The sequence below is a fragment of the Chlorocebus sabaeus genome, chromosome 13 (genome assembly GCF_047675955.1).
Source record: "Chlorocebus sabaeus isolate Y175 chromosome 13, mChlSab1.0.hap1, whole genome shotgun sequence".
NCBI classification, from domain to species: Eukaryota; Metazoa; Chordata; class Mammalia; order Primates; family Cercopithecidae; genus Chlorocebus; species Chlorocebus sabaeus.
In genome coordinates this window covers 31,308,688-31,324,139 of record NC_132916.1, presented here as the reverse complement: position 1 = coordinate 31,324,139, position 15,452 = coordinate 31,308,688, and the positions used below count along the sequence as shown (strand labels likewise).

At 49.3% G+C, this 15,452-nt stretch overlaps 1 protein-coding gene across 2 annotated transcripts in view; it reads left to right on the top strand.

The window, feature by feature from the left end:
- The window catches only part of BEND3 (BEN domain containing 3), a 47,265-nt gene extending 33,053 nt beyond the window's left edge, over positions 1-14,212 (top strand). For both annotated transcript variants that reach the window (XM_008007442.3, XM_073022382.1), the window contains exon 4: positions 8,460-14,212. In XM_008007442.3, coding sequence (XP_008005633.1) covers positions 8,460-10,706 — 2,247 coding nt within the window. In that variant the 3' untranslated portion in view covers positions 10,707-14,212. The remainder of the gene's footprint in view (positions 1-8,459) is intronic.
- The last annotated feature ends 1,240 nt before the right edge of the window (positions 14,213-15,452 follow it).

Sequence of the window (15,452 nt, the reverse complement as noted above, 5' to 3'; positions counted from 1 at the left end):
ACGCTGGAAGTGATGAGAAGTTTGACAAGCAGTATGTTAATTTCCCAAAGGAACCCCCCAAAATATTTTTCTCTGTGTCACATTACATTTCTGTTTGTGATCACCTAAAGGAACACCCAAAAATATTTTTCTGTGTCACATTACATTTCTGCTTGTGATCGGTTCTGCAAACTCACTTCAAGTTTTCAAGTAAAGCCAGAGTTCAGGACATGGAAGACAAAGTTTAGCGTATCAGTTCACTTGTGCTATGTTATGTTACGTAGCACAGAACTACTTCAGAACCTAGTAGTTTAAAGCAACCACTAGGCTGCGCGTGGTTGCTCACGCCTGTGATCCCAGCACTTTGGGAGGCTGGGGCAGGCGGATCACCTGAGGTCAGGAGATCCAGACCAGCCTGGCCAACATGGCGAAACCCGTGTCTGCTAAAAACACAAAAATTAGCCCGGTGTGGTGGTGTGTGCCTGTAATCCCAGCTACTTGGGAGGCTGAGGCAGGAGAATCGCTTGAACCCGGGAAGCAGAGGTTGTAGTGAGCCAAGATCACACCACTACACTCCAGCCTGGGTGACAGAGTGAGACTCCTGAGACTTCATCTCAAAAAAGAAAGCAATCACTATTTTATTTTTTCATGATTCTCTGGACCAGCTGGTGGTTCTGATTTGGCCCTCATCCTGCTGCCCTGGCCAAACTCCACGTTGTTCTGCCGGTCAGTGACCTGCCGTCATGCTTGTGCCTGTCGGTGTGCTCCCGACGGCCTGTCAACGTCCACCCAGTTGTCTGTTTTTCCACCCATGTGCTTCTGTAGACATCCAGCTACTTGTATCTTCTTCTACTGGTCTCCTCCTCTCAACATCCAACCATTTGTGTGCCTGCCTGCTAGGGTCTTGGGGATTTCTATAGGCACAGGATAGAAATGGGGGCGTGGCAGGCCAGGGTGGTCTCGGAAAATGCAACATTTGGGTGTGAAGGCAGGAGTGCCTGTCCTCACCTAGGTCCTTGGGCACAGGCCTGAGGGTGGAGCCCTAGCCAGGGACGTGCCCTTCTCTACCCAGCACTTCCATAGCCCCCTCCCATATCACTACCAGCATGCTAAAATACAAGAACAAGCAAGAGAGTCGGGTCAGACTAGGGGCAGATCACCAAGACTCAGGTTCTTCCAGCGTCGCAAGGGGTGACACTGCCCGCCTCGCTGGGCTGTTGTGGATCACTGAGATCGCCCACATGAGGACACAGCACTGGGCATGCTCCACGTCAGCCTTTAGAAATGTTTATTTACTGGCCCGGGCACAGTGGCTCATGCCTGTAATCCCAGCACTTTGGGAGGCCGAAGTGGGCGGTCACAAGGTCAGGAGATCGAGACCATCCTGGCTAACACAGTGAAATTCCATCTCTACTAAAAAATACAAAAAATTAGCCAGGCATGGTGGCGGTCGCCTGTAGTCCCAGCTACTCGGGAGCCTGAGGCAGGAGAATGGCGTGAACCTGGGAGGCGAAGCTTGCAGTGAGCCGAGATTGCGCCACTGCACTCCAGCCTGGGTGACAGAGCAAGACTCTGTCTACAAAAAAAAAAGAAAATAGAAAAAAGAAATGTTTGTTTACTGCCTCTGAGCTCCCATCTTCAGCCCTCAACCCCATGACCAGCATTCAGCTGCTTCCCTCTACATTTATCAGAACGAAATCAGCATGGCACCATCAAGGGAGGTCATCTGATGCCCTTAAGGACACCCAGGCCTGGGCACCATCTACTCAGGACATAAACCATCTCCTGTCTTCTCTCCCCTGCCCCAAGGAAAGGGCAGGAGGGCAAAGTGGGGAGCCCTGATGCATGTCACAGGCAGGCATCTATCAATGTTGACAGCTTGTTGTATGAGTGACGTTTAGTACAATGCTTAGAAGAAAAAAAACCTCCCTCAAAAAGTCTAACAAAGGGCTGTATGAAGACTTATTTGGCACCTCTGTTGGAGAGGGCTTCGTAGCCAAATATAGCAGATGTGGGAGGTGCGAAGCCAAAGTTTTTATTGGTAATCATCTTTTTGTTCACAGAAGTGGGGCAGTGTTCAAGAGCCGTATGCCAGGCAGAGGTTAGCTTTGTTCTCCCGGGGTTTTTTGTTTATTTTTTTTAAATTCTAAAATGTCATTGTGGTTTGTTTTTCATTTAGAAAATGGAAATGCCATCTCATGCAGTGCAAATGCATGGAACACCTCGTGAGTGTCAGTTACTGTGGTGTGAGCTGAGGATTCTTAAGTCTCTCAACAAGTATCGCAGATAGGTACATTCCCGTTTTAATGAGGCTCAGAGAAGTTAGCACTACCAAGCCTGCGTGATTCCGAACTGGGCACTCAAACATCATGCTGGTGGGGTACCGGGATATTTGTAAGATGCATGAGAAGCCTTAGGTGCACTTGTGTCTTGCTAGGTCTTCTGGTCTTCCTCTTTTCCCTTCATTATAGTTGCTTTATCTCCCCCAGAATCTTGTTTCTTCAGCCATCTTAGCATATCCTTCACCCTTACCATATAGTGTTGGCAGCAGAAGGATGACCCACAGAGGAAGAGCCACGGGAGCAGAGACTGTGTCTGGCTTGATCCTGGGAGGTCACTATATTGATGCTGAACTTAGTGAGGGTTACCACTGGGTTGCCTGAGGAGGGTGAACCGGCCCAGGTCAGAACTCCCCTGCTCATCGGTAGTGGGATCACGCCTGTAAACACAGGCAACTTAGTGCAACCCTGTCTCTTATTTAATTAAAAAAAAAAAAAAAAAATTGTTTTGGCCGAGTGTGGTGGCTCACACCTGTAATTCCAACACTTTGGGAAGCCAAGGTGGGCAGACTGCTGGAGCTCAAGCGTTCTAGACCAGCCTGGACAACATGGTGAGCACATTTAAAATAGGATTTTGTGCAGAAAGAGATCATTGGAAACTCATATACTGTGCAACAAGAGTACATGCTCTAGAGGGAGACCTGCCCTACTTAATACCCAGGACAGAAAATAAGTGCAGGGTCTCTACTAAAAATACAAAAAAAAAAAAAAAATTAACTGACCATGGTGATGTGCGGCTGTGGTGGGAGGATAACTTAACCCCGGGGGGTTGGGGGTCGGTGGTGAAGCTTGCAGTGAGTCAAGATCACACCACTGCACTCCAGCCTGGGCAACAAGAGTGAGATCCTGTCTCAAAAAAAAAATTTATGATGATGATGATGAAAATAATTCTGTTGAAAATGAAAGTGGTAAGCATCATTCTTGCGACTGTGATTCCAGGAGGGAGATGCCAACCCCAGTCCCCCTGACTACTGTTTCACATAGCCTCCCTGCTTCCCCAAGCCCTGCTGCTTTCTGTGTGTTCCAGTGTGCTGCCTCTCAGGGCACTTTTGAGCCACTTATTCATTAACTAAATTCAGTGACCGCTCTTGGATTTGGGGTCCCGATGAAGACGTCTAGTACTTGGAGCATCTCCAGGGTGACCCACTCCCTGGGGTGTCCCTGGGCATGGACACCTGGAATCTCCCTAAATAGTCTGTTTAGTCCTCACTTGCAACCCAACATCAGCTTCTTTTTGTTTAGTCAGTTTCTCCAGCTGAGAGATTTGGGCATTCTCTCTGGGTTCTACGGATGCCGGTGGTTGAATGAAACGCCCTGATCAAGATCCGGGCTAGACGCTGGCTTTGCGCAGCCTGAGCTGTACAGCAGAGTTCCCATATGGTTGGAAGACAAGCCTCAGAGAATTGGAAACGTGTCAGCCAGTCCTACCCCGTGCCAAGTAGCACAGATTTAAAGATTTCTTGATACTCCTAGACAGCTGAGCCGAGATTTTATCATCAGCCACAAATGCAGCCAGCCCATTGCCGCCTTGGCAGCATTTGTGGAATTAATTGGAGCACTGAGCTGACAGGACACCAGTGTGGGAATATCTAAGAACCTTCTCTTCAGTGCTTGTGTTGTGTTCTGTGTTGAATTGTGTACCCAAGGTTTCTGGGAGTGAATATTGCCCTCTACTGGGACACTAACATTTTTTATTCAAGCAGTGTAGCCAAAAATGTTTCTATTGACGGCAGTGTTTCTAACATGCTTAGTGGAAACAGAAATGTTTGTATTAATGAGACTGAATATTGAGAGTTATGGGGGGTTTCCCAGTTTCAACGTACTCTTGCCTCCCGCCTGCTGGAGGAATGTGGGGGAGTCAAATCTTGTGTGTGTTGTTGGTATTCAAATAATTCACCAGAAACTTCCCTGTACTCATTTCTCCCCTGGGTATTAATTAGGGCAAGTCTCCCTCTAGAACATGTACTCTTGTTGCATGCTATGTAAGTTTCTGATGATCTCTTTCTGTATGAAATTATATTTTAAATGTGCTAATGGAACCTTGTTTTAAAGGAAAGTCTCCTTTTCTAAAATCACTCCTAATATAGTTATGATTTGTAATTGTTAGTACTTCAAACCCAAATTTCTCTCTATTGGTAAACCTTATAGTAAGCTTGTAGTCTGTGGGACCTCTAAAATTATTTTAGTGTAATAGAACTTAATGGTGAATAAATTGCCAAAACTGTTACTTTACATTCTACAGAATTAGCAAGTGAGGCACTTTGAGTTTGTTAGGGCAGTGGTTTTCCACAGTGACCCACAGTTATAAATCACCTTATAGATCAATACAACTTACATGTACGAATTTGTAAATAAATATGTAGACATACACATAGTAATGAAACAAAACTCCTAAATTAACTTACTTTGTGCAGTGCACTTTGATATTTTTCTGTTCTTTTTGCTTTCTTATTTCCTCATTCCCTCCCCCTTTTTTTATTTTTTGAGACAGGGTCTCACTCTGTTGCCCAAGCTGTGGTGCAGTGGTGCAATCACAGCTCAGTGCAACCTCCACCTCGAAGACTCAAGTGATCCTCCCACCTAAGCCTGCCTAGTGACTAATCCCTCCCTCTTCTTTATTCTTTTTCTTTTTTTTTTTTGAAATGCTCTGTCACCCAGGCTGGAATGCAGTGGTGCCATCTCGGCTCACTGTGATCTCTGCCTCCCAGGTTCAAGCGATTCTTCTGCCTCAGCCTCCCGAGTAACTGGGACTACAGGCGTGTGCTACCACTCCCAGCTAGTTTTTTGTATTTTTAGTAGAGATGGGGTTTCACTGCGTTAGCCAGGATGGTCTCAATCTCCTGACCTCGTGATCTGCTCACCTCGGCCTCTCAAAGTGCTGGGATTACAGGCGTGAGCCACCATGCCCGGCCCCTCCCTCTTCTTATGTTGGTCACGATCCACCAGAATCAGTTATCATCTGCTAACCTACAATTTGAAACACTGCACTGGGGTAAAGGGTGTCAGTTATCTCCACCCCTTCCTTTCTGATGTGTGTATATGTTTTCTTTTCTTTCTTTTTTAAACAAATAATGCCAGATAGCAGAACAGAAGAAACATAAAGGGCTTAAATTCCCAGCCTTTAGGACAAACAGACTCTAAGACGTACCTTCCATGCGTGACTTACCCTGAGGCACCGTGGAAAAGTCCTTCTCAGTGTACGGGTTGAGAGTGTCATTACAACTCCCTTAATAAAAGTCCCCTACAGAACTACCTCTGCCGTGGCTTGGGAATAGCATTATGTAATAATACATCATATTGTAATAATAAATTTTTATTTATTTATTTTTGAGACAGAGTCTCACTCTGTTGCCCAGGCTGGAGTGCTGTGGCACGATCTTGGCTCACTGCAACCTCGGCTCACTGCAACTTCCGCCTCCCAGGTTCAAGCAGTTCTCCTGCCTCAGCCTCCCAAGTAGCTAGGATTACAGGCATGTGCCACCACACCCAACTAATTTTGTATTTTTAGTAGAGATGGGGTTTCACCATGTTGGCCAGGCTAGTTTCAAACTCCTGACCCCAAGTGATCCAACCGCCTCGGCCTCCCAAAGTGCTGGGATTACAGGCATGAGCTACCGCGCCTGGCCATAAATATTTATTAAGCACTTACTGTGATTCAGACAGACTCAGTGCTGTATGTGCACTATCTCGTTAAATCTTCACAACTACCCTGTGGGACAGGTACCATGATTTACCCTGAGTTATACACAGGAAGGTGAGGCTTAGAAGGTTACAAACAAGGATGCTTGCTGATTGAGCTGAGTTCTTAGCCATACCTTCATACCTCTCTGCCACTGCTCTTATCAGAACAGCTCCCTTTTCTTTCTTTTTTCTCTTTTTTTTTTTCTTTCTGAGATAGGGTCTTGCTTGTTGCCCAGGTTGGAGTGCAATGGCGTGATCTCAGCTCACGAAGCCTCAACCTCCCAGGCTGAAGCAATCCTCCTACCTCAGCCTCCCGAGTAGCTGAGACTACAGGCACACACCACCACTCCCAGCTTATTTTTGTAGAGATGGGGTTTCACCATGTTGCCCAGGCTGGTCTTGAACTCCTGGGCTTGAGATCCCCTGCCTCAGCCTCCCAGACTACTGGGATTACAGGTGTGAGCCACCGCACCTGGCCTCACTTTTCTTAAGCATGTATTTGAGAATGGTGGAACACTTTGCCCTGCTTTATCCACATGTGTGATTGATGTAAATTCATTGACCTGTTTTGTACCCTATGCACTTTGCCAGGCACTGGGGATAGACTCAGGAACAACATGGTCCCATCCCACCACCATCATGCAGTTTGATGGGGATGGGGACAGCTCGGCAGGGAGACCCCAGAGGGAGTGGGGCAGGTGGCAGGCCACCCCTGACAGGCTGCCTCCACTCTGGTATGTCCTTGATCCTCTGCTCCTGGGGAGTGCTGTAGAGGGGAGGGGTGGGGAGTGGGGGCCATGAGGGCCCGTTGCCACTGACCATTTGCTCATATATATATGAGTGTGTATATATATACACGCAAACCCTGAAGGCAGTATTGGCCAGCTCTGTGATAACTAATGTACTTATGAGTCCCTTTATAAGGTCACTAAAGGAGTAGTTTTTCTTTTGCATGGTTGTCCTCATGGGGGCACAAGAGAAGAATTACCATTTCTCTAATATGAGTCAGATTATTCTATTATCCAAAAGAGAGAGTCTAGGAAGTCATTCATTAATTATTATTGAGATGGGTCTCACTCTGTCACCCAGGCTGGGGTGCAGTGGCAAGATCTTAGCTCACTGCAGCCTCCATCTCCCAGGCTCAGGTTATCCTCCTACTTCAGCCCCCCGAGTAACTGGGACTACAGGTGCACACTACCGCGCCTGGCTAATTTTTTTGTATTTTTTTGGTAGAGACAGTGCTTCACCATGTTGCCCAGGCTGGCAGAACTTCTGCGCTCAGGAGATCCACCCATCTGGGCCTCCCAAAGTGCTGGGATTATAGGCGTGAACCACCACGCCCAGCCGTTCATTAATTAAATGAAAAAGAACACATGGAAGGTTCAGAAGGATGAAAGTTTTCTGTTTATTTGGACTCCTGGTTTCTATTCCCCCTGTATCTACCTATTCTCAGCCTCATATTGCTCACTTGCTGTATGAAGCCTCACTTCTTGAGGTTGTCTCTTTTCCCTACATTGGTTGAGGCTGCAGAGAAAAACAGCTCATGCCCTGTTTTATGCTGGCATTAGTTACCTGAAAACTTTCTAATAACCCTTATCTGCCCAGATGAGATAAGCTGAGAGCAAACACTGACTGCCAGGCCCTGGCTACTCAGAGAGGATGGACAGCAGCCACAGCACCCAGGAACTTGTTAGAGATGCAGGCTATCTTATTGCTGAGTAATATTCCATTGTATGAATATAACGCAGTTTATATACTTGTTGATTTTTCAGAAACGGGGGGTTGTTTCTACTGTCTCACAGTTGCATAGGCCAGGGAGTTCTGGGCTGGCCTTTTCTGGTCTAAGATGTGATTTCAGGCAATGGTGGAGTTGGCATCAGACAGCTGCTCTCCACAGCGCAGTTCTCATGTGCCCCTACCATGCATCTCAGAGGAGCCTTCCTGAGAAGGCATGCCTGCTCTCCCAAAGGCTGCAGGCTGAAAGGACACACTGCTGCCTTTGGGAGCTACCATAGGTAGGAATCTCTGTCCCTTCCTGAGAGCAGACCAAGGCATGGGTCCATGAGGTGACCTGTCTGTGGCCAGGAGCTGCACAAGCCTGTCGCCTTCCTGTGCTCTCCCTCCTGTTTCTTGGAGAGTTCTTACCCGGTATTGCCAACGTCAGTGTCAGCCCTCTGATGGGCAGGAAGTCCAGTGCTGGTGTCCTGCAAGAGCACAAAGCCTCCCTGGGCCCAGCCAGTCTTTTCTCGGGGAGTGGGGAGAGTAGCGGGTTTGGGGTGGTGGAGATGCAGGTTTGTATCCGTGCATCCTTGGATGACAGAGTGATTCAGGGTGAGGAATCAGTTTCTCACATGCTCCCAAGGTTGACCTTGGCCCCTCCGTGTGCCACGCAGACCCTTGTTTAGTGTCATAAACCATAACACCCTCCTAACACTCTGGGAAATGATTTTTGTTTTGCAGGCTCTCCTAGCAGGCATGCGGAACCGTGAGAACAGCTCGCCCTGCCAAGGCAATGGTGAGCAGGCCAGCAGGGGCAGGAGCCTGGGCTCTGTGTGGCCAGGAGAGGAGGAGCCCTGCAACGATGCCACTACCCCTTCCTACAAGAAGCCTCTGTATGGCATCTCGCACAAGATCATGGAGAAGAAGAATCCGCCCTCGGGGGACCTGCTGAACGTGTACGAGCTCTTCGAGAAGGCAAATGCCAGCAACAGCCCCTCGTCGCTGCGGCTCCTGAATGAGCCACAGAAGCGGGACTCTGGCAGCACCGGGGCAGGCACTGACAGTGACCCCAACATCTACTTCCTGATCCAGAAAATGTTCTACATGCTCAACACCCTCACGTCCAACATGTCCCAGCTGCACAGCAAGGTGGACCTGCTCTCCCTGGAGGTGAGTCGCATCAAGAAGCAGGTGAGCCCCACTGAGATGGTGGCCAAATTCCAGCCGCCCCCTGAGTACCAGCTCACAGCTGCGGAGCTCAAGCAGATCGTGGACCAGAGCCTGTCCGGGGGGGACCTGGCCTGCCGCCTGCTGGTGCAGCTCTTCCCCGAGCTCTTCAGCGACGTGGACTTCTCCCGAGGCTGCAGTGCCTGCGGCTTTGCGGCCAAGCGCAAGCTGGAGTCGCTGCACCTGCAGCTCATCCGCAACTACGTGGAGGTCTACTACCCCTCGGTGAAGGACACGGCCGTGTGGCAGGCCGAGTGCCTGCCCCAGCTGAACGACTTCTTCAGCCGCTTCTGGGCCCAGCGGGAAATGGAGGACAGCCAGCCCAGTGGCCAGGTCGCCAGCTTCTTTGAGGCAGAGCAGGTGGACCCCGGCCATTTCCTGGACAACAAAGACCAGGAGGAGGCCCTGTCTCTGGACCGGAGCAGCACCATCGCCTCAGACCACGTGGTGGACACGCAGGACCTCACTGAGTTCCTGGATGAAGCCTCCTCACCAGGCGAGTTTGCCGTCTTCCTCCTCCACCGGCTCTTCCCCGAGCTTTTCGACCACCGCAAGCTGGGTGAACAGTACAGCTGCTACGGGGATGGTGGAAAGCAGGAGCTGGACCCACAGCGGCTCCAGATCATCCGCAACTACACGGAGATCTACTTCCCCGACATGCAGGAGGAGGAGGCCTGGCTGCAGCAGTGCGCCCAGCGCATCAACGACGAGCTCGAGGGCCTCGGGCTGGACGCGGGCAGTGAAGGTGACGCCCCGCGTGATGACTGCTACGACTCCTCCAGTCTGCCCGACGACATCTCAGTGGTCAAGGTGGAGGACAGCTTCGAGGGTGAGCGGCCGGGCCGCCGCTCCAAGAAGATCTGGCTGGTGCCCATCGACTTCGACAAGTTAGAGATCCCCCAACCCGATTTCGAGGTGCCCGGCGCCGACTGCCTGCTCAGCAAGGAGCAGCTGCGCAGCATCTACGAGAGCAGCCTGTCCATCGGCAACTTCGCTTCGCGCCTGCTGGTGCACCTGTTCCCTGAGCTCTTCACGCACGAGAACCTGCGCAAGCAGTATAACTGCAGCGGCTCCCTGGGCAAGAAGCAGCTGGACCCGTCCCGCATCAAGCTCATCCGCCACTACGTGCAGCTGCTCTACCCACGCGCCAAAAACGACCGCGTCTGGACCCTGGAGTTCGTGGGCAAACTGGATGAGCGCTGCCGGCGCCGGGACACGGAGCAGAGGCGCTCCTACCAGCAGCAGCGCAAGGTCCACGTGCCAGGCCCTGAGTGCAGAGACCTGACCAGCTATGCAATTAACCCCGAGAGGTTCCGGGAGGAGTTTGAGGGGCCCCCCCTACCCCCCGAGAGGAGCAGCAAGGACTTTTGCAAGATCCCCTTGGACGAACTGGTGGTCCCCTCGCCTGACTTCCCGGTGCCTTCTCCCTACCTGCTGTCTGACAAGGAGGTGCGTGAGATCGTGCAGCAGAGCCTCTCCGTGGGCAACTTTGCCGCCCGGCTCCTCGTCCGCCTGTTTCCCGAACTCTTCACCGCGGAGAACCTCCGGCTGCAGTACAACCATTCCGGGGCTTGCAACAAGAAGCAGCTGGACCCCACGCGACTGCGGCTCATCCGGCACTACGTGGAAGCCGTCTACCCGGTGGAGAAGATGGAGGAGGTGTGGCACTATGAATGTATCCCCAGCATCGATGAGAGGTGCCGCCGCCCCAACAGGAAAAAATGCGACATCCTCAAGAAAGCGAAGAAAGTGGAGAAGTGAAGGCCTGTGGCCTGCCCAGAGATTCGGGGTCACCAGAGGCTGAGCGATGGGCACCCTCGGGACTGAGCAATACTTGGGAGCACGCCTATGGCATCCACAGACAGGCACCTTATGTCCGTGGGGAGTGGCTTACTACATTTGCACACGTAAACACCCGCCCAGCCGCAAGAAAGAAGCCTTGAGTTTGGTCTCTTGTACTTACAACTTCTGTCCTGTGTGCCCCGGCGGGGCAGCCTGAGTGGGGAGAGCAAGCTGTGAGGGCAGGGACCAGAGGATAGGGGCCCTCTCTCCCTGGTTGTGCCCTCCCCAGCCCCTTACAGCTTAAAATGCAAACCCAGCAATTCTCTTGCCCCTCTTCCCATATTTTACATCTTCCATTTTTACCCATTTTTTTAATTAAAAAGAAACCCTTAAAAAAATAATTGGGCTCTTTGGGGGCCATTTTACTTAGAAAAAAACCTCTTTAAAAGTGCCATGTTCGTGCACAGTGGCTAATCATAGCTTCAGGTGGCATGGATACTGATTTTACTGACCTTGTCTTTTACATCTGATTTTGGAAGAGTCAAGATGCCCCTTGGATGGCAGTAGAGGGGATGGAATAGTACGAAGTCCTTCACGACCATGTGCAAGTTTTCCCTTCTGCTCTGGTGCCTGGGAAGGCTTCCGTTCAGCCTGGCCTGTGCTTCAGGCATGTTGGTAGAATGTTGTGTCACTCTGTAGGCGAGAACACTGGATGATGATGATATGAATGTAGACAGCCATGGAAACACGTTTGCAGTGTCTCCATCTGAGCCGTGTCCTTCCACTGCCCCCATTCCCTCTCCATACGTGGTTGCTGGTTGGAGGGAGTAGACGTGTTTCCTTGGAAAACAGTGCAGGGGCTTTTGGCTTGTTAGATTTAAGGGTGGGCCTCTTTGAGCTCACCATGAACTGTTTACTTTCCTGTGTGTGTGTTTGTACAAAATCCAGGTACCAGGAGCTCTGTGGTGACTTCCCCAGACCTCAGCGTTAGCTCCTCCAGGCAGCACTACATCCTCGCTCCTCAGGGCGGGCCCAGCTCTGGGCCCCTCTTGGGGATACCAGGCATTGGAAGGACACAGGCCGTCTCAGATGGGGCACACATGTCCCTTCCCAGGGTCCACTCGGAACTTTCCTCTTGGACCCTCTAGAAGGTCCTGCTGTCCTATACCTGGCTACCCCCTGCCTTGGGGGGCACATGTCTTCGTTCCCTCCTGACTGGGAATGTCAGGCTCCTGCAGGCCAGCTGCATGCTCTCCAGGAGCACCAACTGGGAAGTTCCCCGACAGGTAAAATCCTTTAAAATGATCCTTTTACCTACCTAACTCTGGGGGCCAAATGCCTAAGAGGGAAAGGAAACAGTCAAATGCAAACAATACGTCATACCAGAGTCCTGGAGAATTAATGGAATCACACAGGGTAGTCATAGAACCCCTGTGGGATGGCTTAATATTTTGCTACTTTAAAATGCAGAGATAATAGAAACAATCTGAATTTTCTTCATTCAGCCGATAAGGACTTCAGTTCCAGTGGCTGTATGACATAATTTTGCCTGTGACCAGGAGCATTTTTTAAAATACAGAATTTTAAGCAATGTGAAGTTGCTGATCTAACTAGTAAATGTGCTCCTAAGTGTCATTTACAGATTATTTCTGTTGCGACTGCAAACAGATTTAGAAAGGCACAGGGACTGAACGACTCTCTGTCACACACAGCTACTCATGCACACACGCACTGCTTACTAAAAGCTGAAGTGAGATGAAGCGGGCCTACACGAATAACAAGTTCAACTTCTTTGTGCCTGGAAAGGAGGGACTGGAGCAGCCAGGAGACTCACTTTCCCCCCTCGCTTGGGCCCTTCTCTATGCCTTAGTCTCTCCAGCACGTGCACACAGCATGCACACACGCACCCTACCCAAAGACAGCTGTGGTCCTCTCCCGCCATCTCCCCCACCCACCGCTGGTTGTTGGGCGCTGGGGCGGGGAGGTCCCATGGAATTTGTTCTGGTTTCTAGGCTGTAAACAAGAGGACTCCAAGCCATGAATTGCCCTGCTTTCTAGAGGGTGGAATGTTGACCCTGCAACTTTAGAAGCACAATCATTTATTAATACTTTTTTTGAAACTCCCATCTACCCATGTTAGAGAAATCAATAGGTTCTAGGAATTAAATATGTCTCTTTGTAACCCAGAGCATGTTCAATTTTTAGAAACCATATTTCAGTGATTTTCTTAATACCTTTCATGTGTAGGGCATCTTCCCCCAGAATCTTACAGTCCCTTTCTGTGAAGAGAAGTGGACACACCTGGGAACCCTTCCCATCTCTCTGGATGTGGTCAGGAAACGCCTGCAGGTCCTTGCCCTGTCTGTATGGTGTCCTCACTTCTCCATCCATACAGATGACTCCAGTGGGCATTTTTTTATTTTAAATTTTTTACATGAAGCAATAGAAGTACAAAATACTTATTTTTTCAAAATTTAATGTGTTCCATGAAACCTGTTGGCAATCCTTTTCCTTCCCCCACCCACCCCTTCTAAATTCTTTGGTTTTTAGTTGTTTGTATTTTGGATTTTTTTCTTGTCCTTGTATCCCAAGGACTAAAAAATTAGCACAGACACGTTTTGATGTTGAATGAACTAGTAAGTCACAGTAGGTGGTAGTCTTCATCAGTTTCTCTAAGTTTTTAAAGAATGTATGAAGATAGTCATGAATGTATTGAGTGTTCGCATCCTGCTTCAGTTCACCTTGGCTGTGTCTACATGACAACAAATGTTCGACAGGGAATAAAGTCGTGTCTGGTGTCATTTGCGCTAGCGTGCCCCTCCCCTTTCAGTGTTGGCTCCAAACCTTCCTTTCCTTTTATGTTTGTGGGGAGGGGGAACCACATCAGCAGCAATCATCAACCAACCAGCCAATGGGATCTACTTAGTGGTGAATGGATTGGCTATTTAGTTGGTAAAAGTCACTGGTCTGACCACACCACAGAATGACCACTGGGTTCATTTAGAGATGGCCTCCGTTTCCAACGTTCCCCCCAAATGTTTGCTTCTTGCCCAGTCGAGAGGGGATCTCAAGACTCCCAAGTGGAGGTCGTGAGCTCGCACCCTGCCTGGCTGTGTAGATAGACTGTACAGATATATGAAGTGGGGGTGGGGGCCGAGGGGCTATTACTGCTGTTTGGAAATGCTTGCCTCTCGTAGATCCAGCCTTAATGTTTTTCTGACATCCTAGTAATAGCAGACCCTGCACAAAGTGGATATCAGAGTTAATACTGTGAGGAGCAAAATAATGAGAATAGTTTTACCAAAGATAATGAAATCTCGCATCATGTCTGCATTTTACCATAGATTGGAGTGCATCCTTAGGAAACTGAATGTAACAAAAACCCAGGACATTTTTGGAAATTGTATGCTCTCTAGCAACTTTGTGTGAATTTTTATACAAACACTGTTTTATGAGTTATATAAAATGTTATAAAAATAGAAAAACATGGTCTCGTAACATGTTATTTTCTTAGAGCACTGGTCTCTCAGACATGTCTTGGTCTATTTGTCTTTCTGCGTGGCCTCCTCACCCGCCTCGTGAACGTGAATGTTCCGGGGGATTTCAGCTTCTGGGGCTTCCATACGCTAGGTGTCAGTGGTACAGCTCACAGGATTTCAGTTTGGCCACAGCTGAATGAATAAGAAATTGCCAGATAAATCCTCCATTCCTCCACAAACCACTTCCTGGCCATGCACTGGGAGGCTCATTTGACCTTTTTTAACCTTTCCTGGTCAGGTGCCAGGCCAGTCCTGCAAAGCCAACAGAGTTTCATTTTCATTTACCCGCCCCCCGCCCCCCCACTTTGTTTTTTCACTTTGGATCAAATGGGTTTTAGTTCCTCCCCACCCCAGCCCTGCTAGAGTGTAGTGGTATAGTTGTGGCTCACTGCAGCCTTGACTTCCTGGGCTCAAGTGATTTTCCTGCCGTAGCCTCCTAAGTAGCTGAGACTACAGGCCCACACTACGCTGCCTGGCTAGTTTTATTATGGTAGAGATGTGACCTCACCATGTTACCCAGACTGGTTTCAAACCACTGGCCTCCAGTAATCCTCCCACCTCAGCCCCCAAAAGTATTGAGATTACAGGTGTGAGCCACTGTGCCTGGCCTCATGGATTATTTGTAAAAAAGGATGTTTTCCCTCACCTTCTCTTTGGCTAATTATAAATCATTAAACTTAATATTTTATAGTAATAATTAGACCAGGCGCGTTGGCTAACACCTGTAATCCTAACACTTTGGGAGGCCAAGGCGGGTGGATCACCTGAGGTGTCAGGAGTTTGAGACCAGCCAGGCTAACATGGTGAAACCCTGTCTCTACTAAAACTATAAAAATTAGCCAGGTGTGGTGGCGCATGCCTGTAATCTCAGCTACTTGGGAGGCTGAAGTGGGAGAATCGCTTGGATGCGGGCGGCGAAGTTGCAGTGAGCTGAGATCATGCCACTGCACTCCAGCCTGGGCAACAGAAACTTGTCTCAAGAAAAAAAAATATATCTATATATATCTATATCTATATCTATATATAAAATTCTGTCTCAAGATGTCAGAGAAACCTCTTTGGCCCAGGGATCACAAGATGTAAAGTAGTTTGTGGCTCATGCTTGAAACACTACAGTGAGTGTTTGCTTATTAACCCTGAAATCTATACAACCAGCACATCTGTGCTGTAAGCCTTCTCAGCAGGT